The following is a 23,764-nucleotide window of genomic DNA, read 5'->3' on the forward strand; positions in this document are numbered from 1 at the left end:
ATGATATTACGTTTATTATTATATATTTTTATTTTTCCAAGTCTCAGGAAACAAAAAAATAATTTAAAGAACAAATAGAGACAAACTAAATAGAAAACAAAATGTATATCAGAAAGATACTTAAAGAATTGGTCTCTCCACTAAAATGAAACAGTCAAACCTGACGTAGCAACTATTTTAGAATTCTAGAATATAACCCAAAACCTCCAGAAAATAAAAGACTGCTTAGAGAGGGAGGAGTTTTTTTAAAGACAAGTTTGGTATTTCAGGACATCTTGGCTACAAAACTAACTCAAAATTGGAACAGCCCTTGCAAAGCTACTTTGCATCAGTCAGTAAACATCCCTCCACCGTGAGCGACAGCAGCCCTTGAAGGAGAAATGATTCCTACAATTAACATTATATTTAAATGATCTAATTTTTAACAAAAAGTTACAAGATATGTATGAAATATGGCCCACTCAAGAAAAAATGAGTAAACAGATAAAATAGTAAATTACAAAAAAATGTAAAATATAACCTACAAGAAAAAATAGAAACCACTTCCGAGGAAGGCTAGGTTTTGAATTTAGTAGGCATGCATTTTAAAGAAACTTTTCTAAATATGCCCAGAAATCTAAAAAGAACCAAGGGTTCAGAGACAGCAGATTAGAGATGCCCATTACTTCCTAGTAAAACCTGGTAGCTAAAGAACCCATTGCTCATCTCACAAAGAAATACTGGCTGTGCTACTTTTATTCTCATTTTCCTATTTTTAGTCTGTGTGCCAGCTTGGCTCTGGGGTTTTTTTTGTTTTTGTTTTTGTTTTTTTGAGTTCTCTCTTGCTGCTTCTTATGCCTTGGTTGCACAGGCTTTTCTTCTCATTCACAGTTGGCTTTGCCTTTTCCTTTACCCTACTTCATTCTCTTTAAAATAAAAATAAATACATTTAAGTGTATGCGTGTTTTGCCTACATATCTGTGCATCATGTTCAGGCATTTCCCACAGAGGCCAGATGAAGGCATTAGATTCCCTGGAACTTGAGTTACAGAAGGTTCTGAGCTGCTAGCGTAGGTGCTTGGGACTAAACCTGGGTCTTCTAAAGTGCATCAAGTGTTCTTACCTACTGAGCCATCTCTCCCACTCTTCATTCTCTTTTTATTTCTTAGTTATAAAAACCGTTAACTTTAATAGTCTTTAAAGTCTTGGTTTATCCTATTTGCATTCATTCACATCCACACCTTTGGGCGGATGTGAGGACCCAGTTGCTTTTTAACTGCAGTTCATTGTTTCACTATTGCTGACTGCCTTCTCTCCTCTACACGGAACAGGAAGCACCAGTCCAACAGAAGACCACCGCTAAGAAAATATAACACAAAGCAACAACAACCAAAGCGTAGGGGAAAATAGACAGACATATCCATTGCAGCAGATGTACAAATTATAGTGTAGAAAAACACACAAAAAGAAAGCATGAAAAGCAAGCACATAACGTTCCAGTAGCTCCAACCATGATAGTTGTTGAAATGCTCAACAAGCAATTTTTTTAAAAAAAAATCAATTTTTAAAAATGACCAATTACTTCAAAGGAGACTTAAACGGATGAATGAAGTATTATCACCCAAGGATGAAGATAGCCCTGCTTTGACAGCTTAGAGCCCAAGACCAGTGGTAGAATAACCCCCTAGAAGAACGACTTACCTGTTATTCACTGCTGAAGAGCCCAAGATCTGAAGTTCCAGCATGTACTTGATACACACAGCTGCATCTTAAGGCACGGTTATTGATACTTAGAGAGTCTTGAATATAAGAAAGACAGCTTCTGTCTTTACTAATCTCCTTGCTGTGGTCACTTCCTATATTCCCAATGCACTTGGGAGATACTTGCCATTTAAAACATTAGTCATCCCAGGAACTATTATCTGGGGAGTCTTGGAGGATCAGAGAGCCTGCCTAGCCCACAGACAGCAAAACTAAATGTGTGAGCAGAGGCCCCTGGTATACAAAGGAAATCTGTCAAAGTGAAGACAGTTCTGGTGAACATCGGATACTTGTCCAGTATATATTCAACAACAGCATACACTATAGAAAAGATGTGAATAGAGTCCAGAAGTCCAGCTGAGACCCAGCCAACCAGCATCTGTGGAATTGGCAATTTCCAAGTTTTGAGAATACAGAAATCTATCCTAATAACACATCCTTTTGTCTTGCTGTTGTTTATTTGGTTTTTGAAACTTGTCTAACTGTATAGCTTTGACTGGGCTGGTAGTCACTATGTAGCCCAGACTGTCCTTGAATTCAGGAGAGATCTGTCTGCCTTTGCCCCAGGTGCTAGCATTAAAGGTTGCACCACTATTCCTGGCCCTTCTCTTGACTCTTTTGATCTCTCCCACTTTTCTTCTTTTACTGCATTCTTAGCAGTATTTCACTTGTAGTTTTGCTTTGTTTTTTAGTTTCTTTTCTTGCCTAGTGGTTCCTCCTTCACTCTACATTTAATAATATTTTTATTTTATCTTACTGAGTCTTTAACACCTGCTATTTTATTCCTGTCTTATATTTACCTAATTTTGCTTTTGAGTTTATTGGAAAACATTTTTGTTTTTAAACACGTTTTGAGTCCTTTGCTGTCCTCCTCCACGTTATTCTTCCCCATCTCTCTCCTTTTATCTTCCTCCTCATCTTCTCTCCTACCCCATCTCCTTTTATCTCATTTATTTACCCTTTCCACACTTACTGTAAATAGTTTTGAACCTGGTAGTACCATCTGTAGTAGTTTGCTATTTTTCAAAACTGATGGAGAAATATGGACCTTCCAAAACCAGTACAAACAAAGGCAGCAGCTAACCATGAAGATAACACTGCAGAAGATACTTAAAGGACACTCTGCATACAGGAGAAAGAACAATAGCACAGGAAAGAATAAACTTCATCAGAGAAATAGAATAAAGATAAGAAAGAATCATGTCCAACATAGTAACCTGAGAAATTGAGGAGAAAGCAAAGAACAAATAATCCAGCAAGAAGACAAAACAACCAACAACAAAATGACAGACATTAGGAAACATCTTTCAATTATGACCATAATGTAAACAGCTTGAAGTCACCAATAAAGAGTCTCAAGCTAGCTGATTGAGGTTAAAAAAAAAAGTTAGATTCAACTATCTGCTGTTTCCAAGGGACACACCCCATCAGTAAAGACACAGATTGAGAACCAGGTAATAGAAGTTGCTCCCTCTTGTCCCCCCACCCCCCGTGTCATTCCCTTGTCCCATCCCCAGCCCTGTCTTCCCACCCTACCTTTATTCCCTGGGGACTCAGTCAAACCTTGCTGTCGACCCAGCTTCCCAAGTCCCATCCCTCTGTGTCAGCTGCCTCACCAGCCTGGGAAGCGGGTAAGCCTTCTTCACTCTCCTTCTTTCCCAACACTGCAATTTCCACATTCTCATCCCCCAGCCCTGCAGCACACTCTTGCCTGTTCTCACTCTCTGCCTCCATTCCCTAGAGACTCGGCCTAACCTTGTGGTATCTCACCTTTCCTCCTTCCTGTGGGCCTTCCCAGCACCCACTTCTAGTCCATTGCCTTTACTTTGTGTAAGTCCCCACCCCATACCTAAAAGCACTTCCTACCAGAGACTTCTACTGGTCACAACGTAGGAAGGATTCAAGTAAGAGAATCGCACTATTTTTCCTGTCTTCCATTTCAGACTCTTCATTCTCACTCTGAGCCCAATAAACAACCTGTTTGCATGTGCCCTTCCTCCCACCTCAGCTTCAGTCATTGAAGACCCCAACCCTTGTTTTAGACCCAGGGTCCCCCTAGCCCTTTCATCCCTATCTTTCCAGATAACTGTTTGCCTTACTACAACTTACTTCCGGGAGCCCCTCTTACCACCATGCCTCCAACTTTCTGTTGCTCCAACCTCTAGATATGAATAAGAGCCCTTTAAATCTTTCCTGAAGCCTCTCTCAGCCTTTCCCCTAGCCAGCTTTACCCTGCCCTGTCACCATTAACCTGCAGAAGCACTCCTCATCAGGCAACCCACAGCCTCTATACTTCCCTAAAATCTAGAGAGGGCAACAGAAACCAAGGAACGGAACATCCAACAAAGGCAAGATCAGCTATTTAAAAAAATCTAGAATCACAATGATCCCAATCCCAGATGCCTGGACACAGCACAAAAATACAACCATTAATAGTCAAGACAATGTCTTTATCAGAACCCAGCAACCCCACTACAGTAGGCCCTGAGAAATTCAACATTGCTAACACACAAGACACAGACTTTAAGATAACTATTATGAATATATTCAAGGACTTTAAAAGTATATGAATAGATCCCTTGATGAAATCTGTGAAAATACAAAGAGTGGAATGGAATGATGAAAAGAGTTCTAGAAATGAAAACAGAAATAGTCACTAAAAATCTAAACAGATAAAAACTGAATGAAAAGGTGGGGAAGTTAAATAAAACCTCAGAGGTAAATCTCACCAAGAGTACAGACATGAAGAGAGAACCTCAGGCATTGAACACAAGGTGGATACCTCAGTCAAAGAAAATGTTAAACAAAATTCAGGCACAAAACATCTCAGAAATTTGGGAGACTATGAAAAGGCTAAATTTATGAATAATAAGAATAGAGGGAGGAGGATAAACCCAGGTCAAAGGCACTGAAAATATTTTCAATAAGATCAGAGAAATTTTTTCCTAACCTAAAGAAGGAGGCGCTTATCAAGGTACAGGAAGCATGTAGCACACCAAATAGACTAGATCAGAAAAGAAGCTCCCCGTGACATGATGATCAAAACACTGAATGCACAGAAAAAAAGAAAGAATATTAAAAGCTGCAAAGGAAAAAGACCAAGTAACATTTAAAGGCAGATCTACTAGAATAACACTTGACTTCTCAGTGGAGACTCTAAAACCCAGAAGGGCCAGTATGAATATGTTCTATAAACTCTAAGAAATCACAGATGCCAGATCAGACTACTATACTCACCAAAACTATCACAATAGGTGGGGGGGAACAATGACAAAACAATTTAAGCAGTATCTATCTATAAACCCAGCTCTATAAAAGGCACCAGAAGGAAAACTTCAGTCTGCGGAGGTTAACCACACCCATGAAAACACAAAGAATAAATAATTTCATACCATCAAGAGAGAGGGGAAATCCATACAATAATGAAATAAAAGGAATCAATATAAATGAGTCATGGATAACTCTTAACATTAATGGCCTCAATCCCCTAATAAAAAGATACAGACTAACAGATTGGATTAAAAAACAGGATCTTTCTGCTGCATGTGGCCAAGAGTCACATGTTAACATTAAGGACAGCTATTAGCTCTGAGTAAAAGGATGGAAGAATTTATTCCAAGCAATTAGACCAAAGAAGCAAGCCGGTGTAGTCACTTTAAAGTCTGAAAAAAATAGACTTCTAACCAAAACTATCAGAAGGGATAGGGATGGGCACGACATTTTCATCAAGGGAAAAACACCACCAAGGAGATATCACACATCTAAACATGCGCCAAACACAAGGGCATCTATGTTTATAAAAGAAACATTACTACATCTAAAATCGCACATTGACCTTCACACAATGATAGTGAATTCTCTATTCTTACCATTAGACAGGTAGGCCGTCCAGACAAAAACTAAATAGAGAAATGCTGTAGTTAAATAAGGTTACAAATCAAATAGACCTACCTTCTCTGCAGCTAGTGGAACTTCCTTCAAAAGTGACCACGTATTTGGACACACAGCAAGCTTCAACAGATACAAGAAGACTAGAATAATACCTGCAACTACCATATATTAAAGCTGGATATCAGAAAAAGTAACTTTATAAACTTATGGAAACTGAACAACTCAGGACTGAATGAAAAATGGGTCAAGACAGAAATTAAGGATATTAAAAACTTTTTAGAATTGAATGAAAGTGAGAACAGAACATACCAAACCTATGGACACATTGTTCTAAGAGGCACATTCAGAGCACTAAGTCCTTACATAAAAAGTTAGTGAGATCTCATATTAACAACTTAGATACAGCATGATATTGACATAAAGACAATTCCATTGATGAACGGAATTTGATTGAAGTTTCAGACATAAAGTCTGCATACCCATGGGCATCTGATCCTTGTTAAGGAAGCTAGAAATACATATTGGAAAAAAACCCAGCATCTTCAACAAGTGGTGCTGGTCAAACTGGATGGCTACATGTAGAAAAGTATAAATAGATCCATATTTATCATCCTGTGAAAAAAACTCAACTATAAATGGATCAAAGACCTCAGCATAAAGCCAGAAAAGCTAAATCTGATTTTTTAAAAAGTGGGGAGTAATTTTCAACTCATTGGCACAAGAAAGGAGTTTTGGAACAGGACACCTGTAGCACAGGCACATAAAACATGAAGTGGTACCTCCTGAAACTGAAAAGCTTCTGTATGGCAAAGGGAACCATTCAGGCAAAACAGTAAGCTATTGGATTAGAAATAATCTTTCCCAATTACACATCTGATAGAAGGGTGATATCTAAAATATATCAAGAATTTTTAAAATCCCTGGACATCAAGAAATCAACACAATCAAAAATGAGGTACAGATATAAGAGTTCTCAAAAGATGAAATACAAATATCTAAGTAATACTTAAAGAATTGTTCAATATCCTTAATTATCAGGGAAACGCAAATCAAAACCACTTTGAGTTTTATCTTACACCAGTCAGTTTGGCCAAGATCAATAAAACAAATGACAGCTCATGTTGGCAAGGGTAACACTCAGCATTACCTCAGGACTCTATCAGCATACCACAAAAACCTGCATATCCAGGCGTATCATTGCAGCTGTCCTATTACAGTAGTCAGGAAATGGAACCGGTCAAGATGCCCATTGACGACGACGTAAAGTGTGGTCCTATACACACAATGGAACCTTATTCATTCACAAGCTAAAATGAACCTACGGCATTCACAGGAAAATGGTTGGAACTGGAAACTGTTTCTGCTGGATACAATAAGACAGGCTCAGTAAGACACATGTCACATGTTTTCTCTCATATACAGAACCTAGATTAAAAATCATCTGCATATAAAAAAATGCTAAGTAAAAGCCAGAAACAAAATGCTATATATCCATATAGCTTTGTTTATATTAAGTATTCAGAAAGGATAGATCCTTAGAAACAATGCAGATTGGTAATTTTCAGGGCCTTGAGGCACGGGCAAATGCATGGATAAAGCTGTTTTCTCTTGTTGAAATAATTCACAAAGAGGGTTGAAGGATGGAGGCTTTCTTCTGGAAGCACGCCAGCAGACTGAGATGAAGTCTTGTGTTCCTAAAGGTAGACACTCACAAAAATCTATCTCTTGTGCTTCGGAAATCCATTTCCCATGTATGTACTGACAACAGATCCTCCAGGATTCCAGCAGGACTTTCTTCCTAGGCGAAATCTAGAACATTAGTGGAGTAAACTAGAGCCCCCATAATTGCAGCTGCTTTCAAGTCAGCAGAGTCAACACTCTCCTTTGCTAGCTGTTTTAATTTCGCTAACCTTCATCTCACACACATCTTATCTTCATGCCTAATTCCTTCTGGGACAAGGTAAACAGCTGGTCTTTTATCAAAATTGAGCATGGATTCATGAGCATCAAAGTATACCTCCTCTATGTCTCACATTTCCCTCCATGCTCAACTGCCCAGAACACTGTTTCATTGCGCTGATATCTAAGATGGCCACTATTTCCCATGCCTTCTGGTACTTGGTCATAATAGAATTGCCTAAGCAGTGGCCATAATTTACAGTTTAATGGACCTCTTCTTCCATCTCCTGATGAGAGTGTCCTTCATTTGAGTACTAAGAACTTCAAACCTATATAATCTAGAGTCCTGGTATAATAAAAGTTATCCAGATGATAGGTTGCCAGATGAAACACAGAAAGTTCAATTAAACTGACTGTCAGGTAAACAATGTATTAAAAGTATGTCCCAAATATTGGATGAGACAAATTGTTCATCTGAAGCACAACCAGATTTCTTATTTCTATTTTCTAATTCTACAACAGCCCTACCAAGTGAGCCACTGAGAATGATTCTAAGGGCCACTTTTGTTTTCTTTCTTAGACTCATCTATTCTACTGATGGGAATTACACATGTACATAAAGAACAGTGTACCACAGTCTGGACAGGTCATTTCACAATTCATCACTCATTATGTTTTTAAAGAGACAGTCTCATGTAGCTCACGGTCATCTTTAAAGTGCTTTGTAGCTGAGTATGACCTTGTACGTTTCCTCTTCCTGCCTCAGCTTCCTGAGTACTGAGATTACAGACATGGTGCCCACTTCTGTACCTTCTTCACCATCAATTGGGCCTGATCAAATGTTTTATGATATCATGAGATACTGGATCACACCCTGCAAGCAATATCAATGTTGATGAGTCCAATAGGAACTAAAGGAAAATCCATTCTTAGAATATTATTTGCATGTGTTAAAATAAATTATCAATACTTTCAAGGGGGAAAAGGTTCTCAAATAATCATCCTATGTCGGGTGACCAGCTCTACCCTTCAAGAGACAACATGGTCTTGAGAGGTTCAGCATTGCTCATTGTTACTGGCATATCAGACGTTAGACAGAGTTAACAGCTAAGTCAACATTGGTAAAGAAGAACTGGGGCTGCTGAGCACTTGCCAATCTCTGTTGTAGACACATTGGCTACTTCATTACTTCATCTATGGTTCCATTCTTGCAGAATCTGATAACAGAAGGTAGGTGCCATTAGCTGGCTGTCTTTTGTGTAGCTACTTACTAGCTCTCCCATGGTAGACAGTTGCTAAATGGGCATTACCTTCAGACTTTGTGCCCATTCCACTGTGGCCCATCCATATGTCTCTACTTCTGTCCTTGACTTTTGTCTTCTAATATTTTTTTTCTTTAAGACTTCCTAACTGGCTGACCGGAATATTTGTCACTATTCACAGGTTTCTATATAGTGAAGCCTCACTAAATTTACAATAGTATTTTCCACTGGGTCAAGAATGGTAAATAAAATCAGACACTGGAGATAAAGGAAACTTGAATGTTATATACTTTTATTTATTTTTATTTTTAAAAGACTCATAATAATGGCAAAATGGAAATAATATATTATGTCCTCTTAGGGATTTATCATGTACAAAGACTCAGGAACCCCACCACTCCATGGATACTGCCATCAGTGCACCCAGGCCTAGTGGGAAAAGTGCCCATACAGAAGACTAAGGAGTTCTTTGTGGCACTGGGATGCAGCTCAGGAGTAAAGTGCTTGTCTTGAAAGCATGAGAATCTAAATTCAATCCTCAAACCCCAATAAAAATTCTGGGCATAATGGTATGCGCTTGTAATCCCAGGACTGGCGAGGTAGCAACAGATGGATATTTTGGGCCTGCTTGCCAGCCAGCCCAGCCTACGTGGTGAGTTCTAGGACAATGAGAGGCTTTGTCTCAAAGGAGGTGGATGATGTTCCTGAGTGACATCCTAGGCTATCATCTGACTTCTACACATGCATGCACAAACATACATAAACGTATGTACACGGTCATACATACTCATTTGCATGAATATATATACATATAAATTTAAAGAGTCATAATGTTGCGCCAAATATGTAACCTTTCATAAATTCTTGGACAGTCAAGTATGACATATTTTGCCTAGAAAATTCAGTTTTCAAGGCTCTGACAGATAAACAACTTAATTTTTTCTCTTTCTCTCCATCTCTGTGAAAAGAATGAGATTGTTTTTTCCATTTGCCACAACATGAAGTAGCCTAAAATACACTGTTTTAAATATGTCTAATCCAGATACAAAGAAAAGTATCATAAGATCTCACTTGATGTGAAATCTAAAAAAAGTAAAAGTTCTAATATACAGAGATATAGAACAAAATAGTGGTTATGAGGATAGAACATGCAAATACAGACAGAGGGTTCAAAGTAGTAGATACAAAGGATTGACATGGTAGAAATCTGAAGTACAACATATGAGGTAAATAATAAAATTATACAGCAGGGGCCAGAGAGATGACTCAGTGGATTAGACCATGTAGCTCCTCCTGAGCATATGAGGAGACCTCCAAAGCTCACTCCCAGAGTGACACACTTCCTCCAACAAGGACATACCTCCTAACAGTACTACTCACTATGGGCCAAGAATATTCAAATCACCACATTTCACTCCCTGGTCCCCATAGGCTTGTTCAAACACATAAGTCTATGGGGGGGCGGGGCATACCTAACTATAGCATAATGCAAAATAAATTCAGTCCAACTTCAAAAATCCCCATAGTCTATTACAGTCTCTCTAATGTTTAAAAGTTCAAAGTTCAAAGTCTCTTCTGAGATTCATGAAATTTCTTAACTGTAATTCCCTATAAAATCAAAATGCAGATCACATATTTCCAACATACGATGGCACAGGATATACATTACCATTCTAAAATATCATAGCAAGGAAATACTGGACCAAAGCAAGATCTAAAGCTAGCAGGTCGAACTCCAAACTCTGTGTCTCCATGTCCAAAGCGCTCCTTAGGTCCCCAACTCTTTTCATACTTGTTGACTATTGGCAGATCTGGTGTTCAGCAGCAACAAACTTTGTTCTCATGGGCTGGCTCCACTTCCAGTTAGCAGCTTTCCTCCACAGGCATCCCATGGCTCTGACATCTTGGTGTATCCAAGGCAACTTCAACATAACAGCTTCTTGTTCCAATAATCTGGGATCCATACATGATCTTTTGGGCTCCTCCAAAGGGTTTGGGTCATTTCTTCAGCTATGTCCTCTGTAGCATTCTAGGATCTGGTTGACTCCACTCCAATGCTGCTACTGTTCTTGGTGATCATCCCATGGTACTGGCATCTCCAATTACCTGAGAGTCTTCTGCTGCAACCAGATGACACCAATAGCCTCTCATAGGCTCTCTTCACGGTGCCAAGCCTCAGCTTCTTTGCATGACTCCTTCATTCCTCAGCCATGAACTGCAAATGAAGCTGCACCTTCACCAATGGCCTTCCCTGACCTCTCACAATACCAAGCCTCAGCTGCTCTCCTTGATCCCTTTATGCCTTCAAAACTGGTACCACCTGGGTGACTCTTACACATTACCAAGTCCAGCTGCAGCATAAGGTACAACCTTGGCTATCTCTGGAACACAGCTTCTTTGTGCTCTCAGAAAACACTTCCCAGAAGATTTCACTTCAGTGATGCTGGTCTCTTCTTAATCACCACTAATTTCTTAGCTCCAGCTAACCACCCTCAATTTTCTCAGTAGTCCCTTCTATTCTTGACTCTAAAGTCAGAGCCACATGGCCTAAGCTGCTGAATTCTGCTGCTAGCTGGAGCTAGAACATGGGCCCTTGTTCTATTACATTATCATCAGCTTTCTGTTCTCCAACTCCTTCACTGATTAAACTTGGCTGTCCTGGAACTTGCTCTGTAGATTGACTTTGAACTCAAGAGACCTGCAGGGCTCTGTCTCATGAATGCTGGGATCAAAGGCATGTACCACCACGCCTGGACTTAAGCTTTTCTTTACCTGGAAATTGCTCTGTTACAGGTTGGCCTTGAACTCAGAGATCTGCTTGCTTCTGTTTCCTAGGATTAAAGGCATGTGTCACCATGCCTGGACCTAAGCTTTTCATTATAGATCTTAAGTTGAAAACTAGGAATAGCCATCACAATCAATCCCTTGTAGATTTGATATATAATCATATCACCTTATGTCCAAATGAAAACAATAACTGGGTTGTAATAATGCCTAACATGATATAACTCTCCCTCATACAACTGCAAATGCTTAAGTTTAGCTGGGTGGGATCTTGCCCTGAGGTCACCACTCTCTTAATTCCATTTAATATCCTTGCACATAGGATTTAGTTTCATTCCACTTCCTGGTGCCCCTTTATTCTTGGAACCATACATTTTGTATTTTTCCTTTCTAAGCTTGCTGTGCTTGATCAAATTGCTCTTCATGACAGTAAACCAAAAGACAAATTCTTTAGGGCTTCAAGATTTCCTGTGTTAATTCAATTAATATAAATCTCCGTACCTTAGCTCAGGCAGACTCTTTGGACAAGGACAAAAGCAACATTCTTCACCAAAACATCCTAAAAACAATCTCCAGACTTCAAATCAATTAAAGCACCAATGTCTTCCATATCCCTACTAGGATGGCTCATTAAGTTGCACTTAAAGTATTCCAAATCCAAAGTCCCCAAATCCACATTCCTCCAAACAAAAACATGATCAGGCCTATCACAGCAATACATTGGTCCCTGGTACCAACTTCTGTCTTAGAGTTTCCATTGCCATGAAGAAGCACCATAACCAAGATAACTTTTATAAAGGTGCACATTTAATTGGGGCTGGCTTACAGTTTCAGAGGTTTAGTACATTATCATCACATCAGGAAGCATGGCAGCATTCGGGCAGATATGGTGCCAGAGAAGGAGCTGAGAGTTCTGCTTTTTGATTTAAAGACAACCAGGGGAGACTGGCATTCTCAGGCAACTAGGAGGAAGCTTTCTTCTACTATGGGTAGCTCCTCCTGAGCATAGGAGGAGACCTCCAAAGCCTACAGTGATACACTTCCTCAAACAAGGCCACACCTCTTAAAAGTACCACGTCCTATGGGTCAAGTATATTCAAACCACCACACCCAGAATCCAGAAGATGGCTAACAACTGTCCTAACCCCCATTCCAGGGGATCTGATGCCCTATTCTGACCTCAACAGGCACCAAGCATGCAACAGACACACACACACACACACACACACACACACAGAGAGAGAGAGAGAGAGAGAGAGAGAGAGAGAGAGAGGCAGAATATTCATATACATAAAGTTAAATAGAAAAAACCCAGGTGCCTTTAAAAATAAAATGATACTGCATATGAGACCCATGCTGAGTAGATTTTATCTACTCTTACAACAAAAAGGTAATTATATAAGTGTATGTTAAGTGCTTCACATAGTAACCTTTTTACTTTCTATGTGTCCCATAACATTATGCTATATACTGTAAACATATATGATGAAAAACTACACGTAAAGTAATATTTAATTACTATACATATACAAAAACCTTATATGCTATATGTACATAAACATTTTTGTCACCCAAATCTTAATAAGGTTGAAAAACTATCAAACGACAGAAAGGAAGAGAGACTTTTGGTGAGAAAAATTACTCAATGTATGATAAACCAAATACTTTTAACATTGACTTCTCACTACAATAGAGGGTAGCCAGAGGGCAATTGAGTAGAAACAGCTACAGAAACAAACACTGTCAACCAAAAATTAAATATCTAGCAAAACTATTCTTTAAAAAAATTTTGAGGGGAGCTGGAGAGATGGCTTAGTGGTTAAGAGCACTGACTGCTCTTCCAGAGATCCTGAGTTCAATTCCCAGCAACCACATGGTGGCTCACAACCATCTGTGATGGTGTCCAAAACCCTCTTCTGGTATGTCTGAAGAGAGCGACAGGGTACTCATATACATAAACAAACAAACAAAATAAACATTGTGAGAAAGCCATATTCTTAGATTAAAAACAACAGCAACAAAATCCCACCCAAAAATCAGGCTAACATTTCTTCCCTAAATATGAAGGTCAGCTACATTTCAGTCCACTGGGCTAAGAAATGGCATCTCCTGGGTTCACTGAAGCTTTAAGTTGACTGGTGTTGAGGCACACAAGTAATAATAAAAAAATTACATGGGCACAAAATCTGAATCTGAGACATTCTCCCCATGACTGTTACAGAGAAACTTTATCTGAAGGCTCTAGAGAAACTAACTTTCAGTGAAGTCTGAAGGCAGCACGGGGTATTGCGTTACACCACACCAACCAGCCAAACCCAAAGAAAAACCAGAGGGCTTCCAGTTCATAAGGACAAATGGACTTGGTTTTCTGAAGCGTTTTTTTCTAAAGCGTTTGAAAGTACAATGAAGACGGGAGGAATAATGGTGACAAAGACATTATAGAGATTTGTAACAATGGAATAAAAACAAAAAACAACAACAAAAAAAACAAAATGGGGCCTTCTCATTCTTGTTTGCTCAAAAAACAAAACAGAAAAGAAATTTAGGCTTATGAGCAAAGTCATACTAAAACCACATATTAAAAGACGTATAAACAGGAAATGGGAATAGATCTAAAGGCTCCATAATGAAAGCTGACCTCACATAAAACCTAGCACTCCAGAAGTGAAGCAACCGTGACCCCAAGGTAGACTAGGTGCCTTAACAAGTTTTTCTTCCACAGGTGACTAAGGAATGTTGAGTGGAAATCAGCCATACCCAGGAATGAGAACACCGATTAGCTGTTCAATACCAAATGGTCAACACTGAAAACAAATCCAAGTGACACCATACTGACTGAGGTTATATAAATATATACATATGTATACCTGTATAAAATGGCAATTAATGAAAAATAGACCAGGAATATTAAAGAGAGAAAGGAGTGGGTATATGGCAATGTCCAGTGGGAAAAGAGAAATGATGTAATTATAATCTCAAAAAATAAAAACAAAATTTTAAAGGAACATTTTTTCCAAACAATAAGACAAGACACAACCAATAAACAGCGGATAGAATCTTCGAGCTTACAAAAACTTCAAGCAGCACTGTCTAGAAGACTACTGGACAGACACGCAGGTGTTTCTTCACTGTTAGCTTCACTACGATGAAACTCAAGAGAGGAAACTATGGATATGTATAAATTTAGAATTCATCAGTACCAAAGGTACAATTGACAAGATAAAAGGCTAGCATTTATCCCATTTAATTATCTGAGTAGACCAATCTCCAAGTTCAGCAAATTCCAAAATCCTGTGGGGTCATCAAAGATATTTAAAAAAAATCTTTAGCATCAAAAGAGAAGACTCTTTTAAAATCAGATTGCTTTACACTGAAGGAAAGTGGTACCTGGTAGACCCATTGTTGTTGCATTCTGTCACACAGCCAAGATGTGGTCTATGTGCACAGTCATACTAAAACCAAAGACAACAGACAGACTCAAAGCTCTGTGTATAAAAAGGAATTGAAGAAAGGAGACGGAAGGGTTCAATCCTAGTACGTATTGCTGAAGAATGTTTTTCTTTAGCATTGTTACGTGTTGGGTATGAACTGTTTCCCAAAAATGCTTCTAAGTTCAAGGCTGGGTCAGTCTCCAGCTAGTGGCTCCAATCACTCAGAGGTACTTATGTCATGAATGCTCTGAGAGAATCAGTGAGTCGATCCATTCCTAGCTGGAGTATTTTGAGGTGATGGAAACCGTGGGAAATGGAATCTGACTGAAGACAGTTCTGGGGCATGCTTTTCAAGGGTGGATCTCATCTCTGAACTCACCTAGCTTGGCTTCCTGGCTGCCAGGAGGTAAGCAGTCTCATAAATGACATGAGACTCAGACCTAAAGCAACAGGCAACTCTGGACCCCCAGGACTATAAGCCAAGTACCTATTTTTTTCTTTTCTTTTCTTTTCTTTTCTTTTCTTTTCTTTTCTTTTCTTTTCTTTTCTTTTCTTTTCTTTTCTTTTTTCAGGTACTTTGTCACAGCAATGAAAAACATGGCTAACACACACTGTACTTGCTTTGTGTGCTTGCTATAACAAATTACCACATATTTGGTGACTTGGAACAATCAGATTTATATTCTTACACTTCTGAAGGTCAGAAATTCAAAATCAGTTTTACTAGGTCGAAATCAAGATAAGGAGGGTCATGCTTCCTCTGAAAGCTGAGGAGGCTGGATGGGGGGGGGGGCACATTCTTGCATCAGCCAGCTTCTGTTGAAAGAGGTGCTCCTTGACTTGGTACAGGATGTCTCCAAATCCCAGTGCTCATCTCCACATCACCCGCTCTTTGGGGCCAGTTCCCATCTGACTCTCTCTTATAAGGATGTTATGATGGCATTTAAGCCCACTTTGGTAGCCCACCATTATTTTCCACCTTAGCATCCTTAATCACATCTGCAATGTTTTTGCCATTCAAGATTAACACTTACTGGACCCAGAGATCAGGACTTGTTATCTTTAGGGACCACTAGCCAGTTTATTACAGCATATTTAAATTCAAGTAGTTGTCCCTTAGTATCTATAGGAGATTGGTTCCAGGACCCTCACAGGATACTAGAATCCTCAAATAGCCAAGTCCCTTACACAGAATAGGATGGTGTTTGCATATAACCTATACATATCTTGCTATGTACTTATAAAATTCAAAATATTAAACTATAAAAATACTGTTATACACACTTGCTTAGGGGAAATATACATTGCATAAGACACATTTTGTAAAACAATTTTAATGTGCAGTTGGCTGGATACGCATGTGTGACATACACATATGGAAAGATTATTAATATTTACACACTACATATGTGATATTAAAGACTCCAAGCTGTTATAACAGAAGTGTTTCCTTTCCTATTGTAAATAAACTTGTGGAGAGGGAGAGAGTCTGAGACAATATAGAGTTCCGGACTCGGCCATTCCAGGCCATTGCCAGTCTCCAGCCATTCCCAATAAGGCACCAGACAAATGAAGGAGCCATGTTGGGATGACAAACTCCAGGTTGGCATTTCTTCAGTTGATATTGGGTGAAATGGAACTTCCCAGAGAAGTATAGACTATGAAACAAGTCTTGAGAGTAAAAATATTTCCAGACATTAAGTTTTGGGATAGTTGCTATGTGACTATTTAGAAATGGCTACCAAGAGATAAATTGCTGATATAACAAAACCCCTAAAATGTGGAATTTGTTTGGGAGCTACATCTTGGTAAAAAAAAAAAAATTGGAAAATTCCTATAAGAACAGATGATATGAGAAAGATGTGAAGGTGGTTTTTACTGGAATCTAAACGTTATCATGGCGACAAAGTCTGGCAGCCCTCTCACCTAGTCACATGGCAGACAGAACTGGAATATCTGGCTAAGAATTCTAAGTTCATGCTAAAAATATATAAAGTGAACTAGAAGAGGGATTGTTGCTCCTTGAAGCAACATCCACAGAAAACAACCCTGAACCACAATTTGCTGGTGTTGGAAAATATACAGGTTCCACATACGCTTCTAGTCAATGAGTCTCAAGGTAAGAAATGATCTCACGGCAGAAAGCAAATCTAGAGCACTGTTGGTCAAATCTGGTTTTAAGGGCAAGAGAACAAGGCTTTAACATTATTTAAAGCCAAAAAAAAAAAAAAAACGCTATCATTGGATGCCTAACATACATTACTTGGAGAATCTTAGGTGGCAGCTTAGGCTCTGTCTGCTATACAAACTCAACACTTCAGGCTACTTTGTTACAACCACTGAAGGCTAAGCCCAAGGAAATGCAGACTTGTCTTAAAACATATGAGGGTGTGATAGTTGACTATTAAAAATAATTAGTTACATAAGAAACCCACACTTTAAATGAATTATAGTATCTCACACTGGAATAGTTTAAAGTGAGTAGAGCTACTTAAATCCACAACTTCCTCCATAAAAAGACACTGAACACAGATTCTGAAGTATATAAAAAGTCATTTCTTACAAAAAAAAATTAAAAGCATACAGCCAAGATCCAAGGGGACCATCACAAATGTGAGAGATATTAATCAGCTGGCTAGTCTGTGCATCACATTTCACTCTACTTTTGAGATGCTGAGGGTTTTCCAGCTTGCAGAACATACAAATTCTATTCCTGATTCACTCCTGTGTGTGGCAGACAGATAATTGAGAGCAGCCATACTTAAGGAGCCTGTCATTTGTCCCTGGTTTAAACGTTAAAATTCTTTATTTCAAGGCTGAGTCTCTTAAAAGTAACTGTGTGAGACTGAGGATCTGGGAAGGAAGGGGAAATACTTTACATGTAAAAGAGATGTTCACTGCTGGGAAGTTAATCTATGATAACTGATAGTCTAATATGGTCCCCAGTGACAAAACTTCCCAAGGTTCAATCAGTCTGGGATGCAGTGGAAGTGGAGCTAGACTGAGTCTAAGCCTAAGTCTTATTCATTCCTATGGCTTCTGCTTCTGTGTTTTAGAATGCCTGGGTTGCCACATAAGGAGCTCAGATGCCTTGCTGAGACAGTACATGGAGAGAGCATATGAAGACAGTCACACAGAGAGTGTGAGGGACAGATAAGGCCTGGCATTACAGAAGGAGGCACAGGAGAGCAGAGCAAGTGAGGGAGAGAAGATCAGAATGAGAGACACTATCCGAGTCGAGGACTGCGTAGCCTAAGCATGCCCCGTGGTGGTCAGCCATGTCAGTGAGCCGTCACAGTTCCAGCCCAGCCAAGGGTCTAATGATGTTAATGAAATCCATACAACACCCAAGATCTTAGGAAGCAGAGCTGTCCAAGTAAGCACAATCAATTCCACTGAGCACTGAGAGACGAGGACAGGGCTGTTTTCAGCCACTAATGTTAGGAGAGACTTACTGTGCAGCAATAAATGCCTTACCATACACAAACTGAATATTTTAGGAGTCAGACTGAATATACTACAAAAACAGCAAACTACAGACCATGGCAAACCACACATTTTTTTTTCTTGCCTTTTCTAGACAAGGTCTCTCTGTGTAGTCTTGGCTGTCCTGGAACTTCTCTGTAGACCAGGCTGGCCTCAAATTTATAGAGATCCATCTGCCTCTGCCTCCCAGTGCTAGGATTAAAGGCGTGTGTCACCACTGCCACCCAGCAAAATTTCAGACTTTTAAATGATTAATATTCTTAAGTTAAAAAGACTCATTTTGAAATTTAAGAAAAACCTCCAGCTCTTCAAAAAGAGAAATGTATTCACAGGAGAAAAATAAAAATGACTACTAAGTACTAAAGTTTTCATTACTTAAAGGACCATTAATATTTAAATGCTTTTAATGAAAATATAAAATAGAATTAGAGAATATTCTACATCATAAAAATTTCTGAGACTAAATTCAAGTATAACGTTTAAAGTGCTAAGTTATAAAAGACATTGTGTGTATGAGCGTATGTGAGTGTGTATGTGTGTGCATGTGTGTGTGTGTACTCTTCTTTTTAGCATTAGAAGGAAGGAGCTAACAACACGATTGGAGGGGTGAATAGATAGTATTCATCAATGTATTACCCAGCTGGGAACCCTGTAAGCTACAGTATCAGCCAGCCTGCAAAGACATGCCCACTGGAAAAATAGAGGATGAATCACCACTTTATGATTAGAAAACACTGATTCATAAATTGAAACTCACACCTGATGCTGATATTGGGACCAAGAACACCTAGAGAGGTCATAGGTCCTAGCAGAGACCCTATACTACTCTGCTAAGTGGATATAGTATTCAACCAATGCCTAATGACTTATTGTTATACCTATAAATTACTACATATTTCAGCCTTCATTGAAAGTTTTTTTTTTTTGTAGTGTATGGTGATTAACACAGAGACTTAAAACTGGTCAGGGTACATAGAAAGTGAAGCTAGAATGTTCAGTCCTAAATGGGGCATCTCTATCACTTCTCCCTCCTCCCCAGGCTCAAGGGTCATTATGCAAGAGAAGATAGGAAGATTAAGAGTCAGAGTGGATGCAAACAAAGAAATACTGTTTTTAAGACACAACACAGTAGTTACACTGTGGTAAGCGTTCAGGATCGCTAACCCCAAAAGACCACCAAGGAGCAATCACACTGGAGTCTTTTTGATTCAAGCTCGAGCTCACCACCAACCCTGACGCAGCAGGACGGGAGTGTGCAGCCCTGAGCCCTCAGCGGGACAGGGTTTTATAGGAAATGGCCAGTGAGTAAGCGAGGGGGTTTCTAGCCTGGCAAGAATCTATTGGAATGACTGTTGTGAGCCGACAGATGGGTGTTCTGAAACAAAACCATGAACAATCACAAACGGTCTGAAAGTACATCTGGATCTATCAGACTAATCCTGATTGGCTGTTGCTAGGAAGTAGCTAGGAAGTAGCTAGGGAGTAACTCTGGGGTATGAGCCAAGGACAAGCCATGGGGTCCTTCCTGGTACTTGGGTGCAGCTCGGGTTCAGCTACAGGTCAAGTTCTCAAGGCTCTTTTTCTTTTAAAATGGAGGCCGGACCCAAGATGGAGTAGATGGCCTCTCAGCACATATGAACTCACAAGTGCTTATGACATCATACAAAAGACTTATGTCAGTTCAAATCAAACCAAGATCCTACCCTAGAAGACAGGTAAGCATGAAGTCCTCCTACTCTCGCTAAGGAGCATTGGAAACTGATAGCTGCTGAGGGAGGGAGGGTCCGTTTTCTCTAAGCCCCTTGTAAGCTGACCATGTTCCAGTAGGAACCCTCACATCGAAGAGCACACTAGCAGTGAAAATTATACTTGATGGATTTAACAAAATAAAAAAAGAGTACACAGCATTGGGTGAGTAGCGAAAGGGTGTAGAATGGGAGGAGTTGGGGGAGGGGTAAGTATGATCAAAATCCATTATATAAACATTACAAAGAACTAATTCAAATAAAAAATATGAATTTGATTCCAGTATGAAAAATAAGGAATATATATTCTTAACAAAAGTTGAAAGAACCAAAATTGTTAGAATGGTAAGGGAATTATAACTACTTGTATTTAGCTTGTCTTTTCTTTCTTTTCTTTTCTTTTTTTTTTTTTTAAAGACAGGGTTTCTCTGTATAGCTCTGGCTGTTCTGGTACTCACTCTACAAGACCAAGCTGGCCTTGAACTCAACAGAGAGAAACCTGCCTCTATGTCCTAGTGTTGAGACTAAAGGTGTGTGCTACCACTACCTGATTCAGCTTGTCTTTTATGCTTTTCATTTTCCAAATGTTTTATGAGCACGTATTACCTTTACAGCAAGTAAATAACATTATTCAAATTATATTGCTCTAAGCTATTGTAATTAAGAATAAGTTCCCAGGGTTGGAGAGATGGCTTTAGTTGTTAAGAGCACTGACTACTCTTCCAGAGGTCCTGAGTTCAATTCCCAGCAACCACATGGTGGCTCACAACCATCTGTAATGGGATCCGATGCCTTCTTCTGGTGTGTCTGAAGACAGCTACAATATATATATATATATATATATATATATATATATATATATATATATATAATCTTTTTATAAAAGAATACATTCCCAGCTACAGTTATTTAATATAATTATATATGTTGAAATTTCAGAGGGAATTTAGCTATAGTTCCGAATCCATAAAAGGATGAGGAGCTAGAGCTAGACACTCAAATGTCGAAGGCTAGTACACTGGGGAGAGACCCTTGCTGAAGCCTCTAACTCCTCCCAGTTGCCTCTTTTCTGTTGTTGTTCCCTTGGTTCATTTTTCTTCACTTCACATCCAGATCACAGCCCCCTCCCTCCTCTCTTCCCAGTCCTACCCCTACAAAGCCCTCTCCCTATTTCTCCCACCCCTTCTCCTCAGAGAAGGAACCCCACCCTCCTTGGGTACCACCTACCCTGGGGCATCTTTTAGTCCCAGCAAGTCTAGACACATCCTCTCCCACTGAGGCCCAACCAGGCAGTCCAGGTGGGGGAGGGATCCAACGGCTGCAGTAAAGGAAGGAGGGCGCTGACAAAGGCTAGTGTGCCTTACATTTACACGTGGAGTCTCAAACAAGGGATGGATGTGCTATGTTTTACAATTCTACTAGAATAATTTCTCAGGCTTTTACATGTCTTTTGAATTTATATTTGTGGTTGTTAGTACATTTTTTAGCAGAATCACACACTAATGCAGGGGACTGATTTGTACTGCTAACAGTTTGATTTCCTTCAAAGGATTTCCCCCTTAATTGATCAGTACACATGGAGTAAGAACACTTAATATATTTAGACACATTTCTACTTAGAGGCATTTGAATAACTTTGAATTTATTGGTATTTAGTAGATTTTAAAAATAATTATTTTGAGTTTTCCTGTCTGAAGCTGTGCTGTGGGGGAGACTCATTTAGTTGAGCTTCTGCTGGATCTTGCCTTTGAAAGCCACCTTTCCATTCCAACTCTCAGGAGCCCAAACTAGCCCTCTTCCTTTCAGTTGGTACCTCATTCTGTTGGAGAGAAACCTAAATTCCTCCTCCTTATTCTCTCAGGATTTATGGGTAAATATCTCAACTTTACCTCTTGTTGAGATGAGGCTATTTTTAAAATGCTTGGATGTTTGGGCATTAGTTCTTCATCCGATGAAAATACTATACTTTTCCTCTCTTCGCGTGGCCTTTCTTCTGGTTCGGAAGTCCTTTGTAAATGTGGCATTTCGTCTTCTTCTATTATCTGCAGGGTGTGAATAGGGGGCAGCAGAACATCTTCCTGGGGTGTTGAGTCATCACTTTTAGATAAAGATGACTCTGAGAAATTTTGGTCCAACAGCTTTAAAACTGGTATGACTCGGCCTTCCTTATCACCATAATCCATCACCTAAAAAAAAAAAAAGACCAACAGAATGAACTTAATCATTATTCACTAGTGACTTTTTAAAATCAATAAATCGATTTTGTCTGTCCTTTACATACTGCCATTGATATTTACATTCCTTAAGAAGACACTGAGAAATCTTATACTTGGCCTGAGCATAGACCATTGTCTGAAATGTGATACAGCAGATGTTTATGAGGCAATGGCTTGCATATGTCTGGATTGCATAAGCTGGTGATGTGTTAAGGAAATCTGGGGGCTGATGTCTTATTGTCACATTATCACCAATGTCATGAAACAAGGGAAGCTTTAGTATCAAAGAAACTGTAATAGTAAAATAATACAAAGAAGAGAAAAATGAAGGCTAGCTTCTTGAACTAAATGCGCTCAATGTTATACAATGTTATACAAAAGTCTCTATTGTTTCCCCAACTCATTTCTTTGACTTGGGGAAAGCAGTCTATGCGGATTCTTCAGCTGACACTTGGCAGTCACAGAACCAATATGGAAATAATTAAGTAGCACCAAACAGCAGAAATGAAGCTTTGATTCCTTACTGATCTACATGGGGATTTATCCCTTAATAGAATGAAAAATGATATTAAGATAATTCCATTTTTACTGATTTTTATTATTAAATTGTATATTGTTAGGTTCACATTGTGATGAGCAATTCTGGTGAAAGTAAAAATGTGCTTCAGTCATCTGCTCCTCAGATCTTAGTAAAATTTCACGGGTTTTCCCCTTTTCTTCCTCAACATTGTTAAGTCCTATTCCTTGCTATGCACTCTAAATTGTTAACTGTTTTGTGCTCAAGTCTGTTTCCATAGAGTAATTTAATTTGAAACTACTTAATAGTATAGATATTGCCATAACAGAAATGACTGAATAACTTTAGGGATGCTTTTTAAGTTTTACCTGTAACTTATATTCTATCTCTTCATAGAATAATGACTATTAGAAATTCTCCTGTGGTTGGAGAGATGGCTCAGTGTGGTTAAGATCACTGGTTGCCTTTGTAGAGAACCCAGGTTTGATTCCCAGCACCCACATGGTAGCCCACAGCCATCTACAACTCCAGTTCCCAGAAAGATCCAGTGCCTTCTTTTACCTCTGTGGAAACCAGGCATGAATATGCATGCCTGGGCCACGAAGGCAAAACACAGACAAATGAAGAAGAAGAAGGAGGAGGAGGAGGAGGAGGAGGAGGAGGAGGAGGAGGAGGAGGAGGAGGAGGAGGAAATTCTCTTACCTCATTTGGAAAACCTTCCGATTTTCTGTGATGAATATCTGTTTAAAAAAAATTATGAAGTCTCTGTTTCATTTAAATAACATTGCATTAC

The 23,764-nt window shown here is 39.2% G+C and overlaps 1 protein-coding gene across 1 annotated transcript in view; it reads right to left on the reverse strand.

The window, feature by feature from the left end:
- The window catches only part of C2cd6 (C2 calcium dependent domain containing 6), an 87,853-nt gene that overhangs the window by 23,967 nt on the left and 40,122 nt on the right, over positions 1-23,764 (reverse strand). Inside the window, exons 12-13 of the mRNA XM_028765731.1 lie at positions 23,674-23,711; positions 22,128-22,424 (exon numbers count right to left, since the gene is read on the reverse strand). Of these exons, the coding sequence (XP_028621564.1) occupies positions 22,128-22,424; positions 23,674-23,711 (335 nt within the window). The remainder of the gene's footprint in view (positions 1-22,127; positions 22,425-23,673; positions 23,712-23,764) is intronic.

Source organism: Grammomys surdaster, unplaced genomic scaffold (genome assembly GCF_004785775.1).
Source record: "Grammomys surdaster isolate TR1022 unplaced genomic scaffold, NIH_TR_1.0 165, whole genome shotgun sequence".
Taxonomy (NCBI): domain Eukaryota; kingdom Metazoa; phylum Chordata; class Mammalia; order Rodentia; family Muridae; genus Grammomys; species Grammomys surdaster.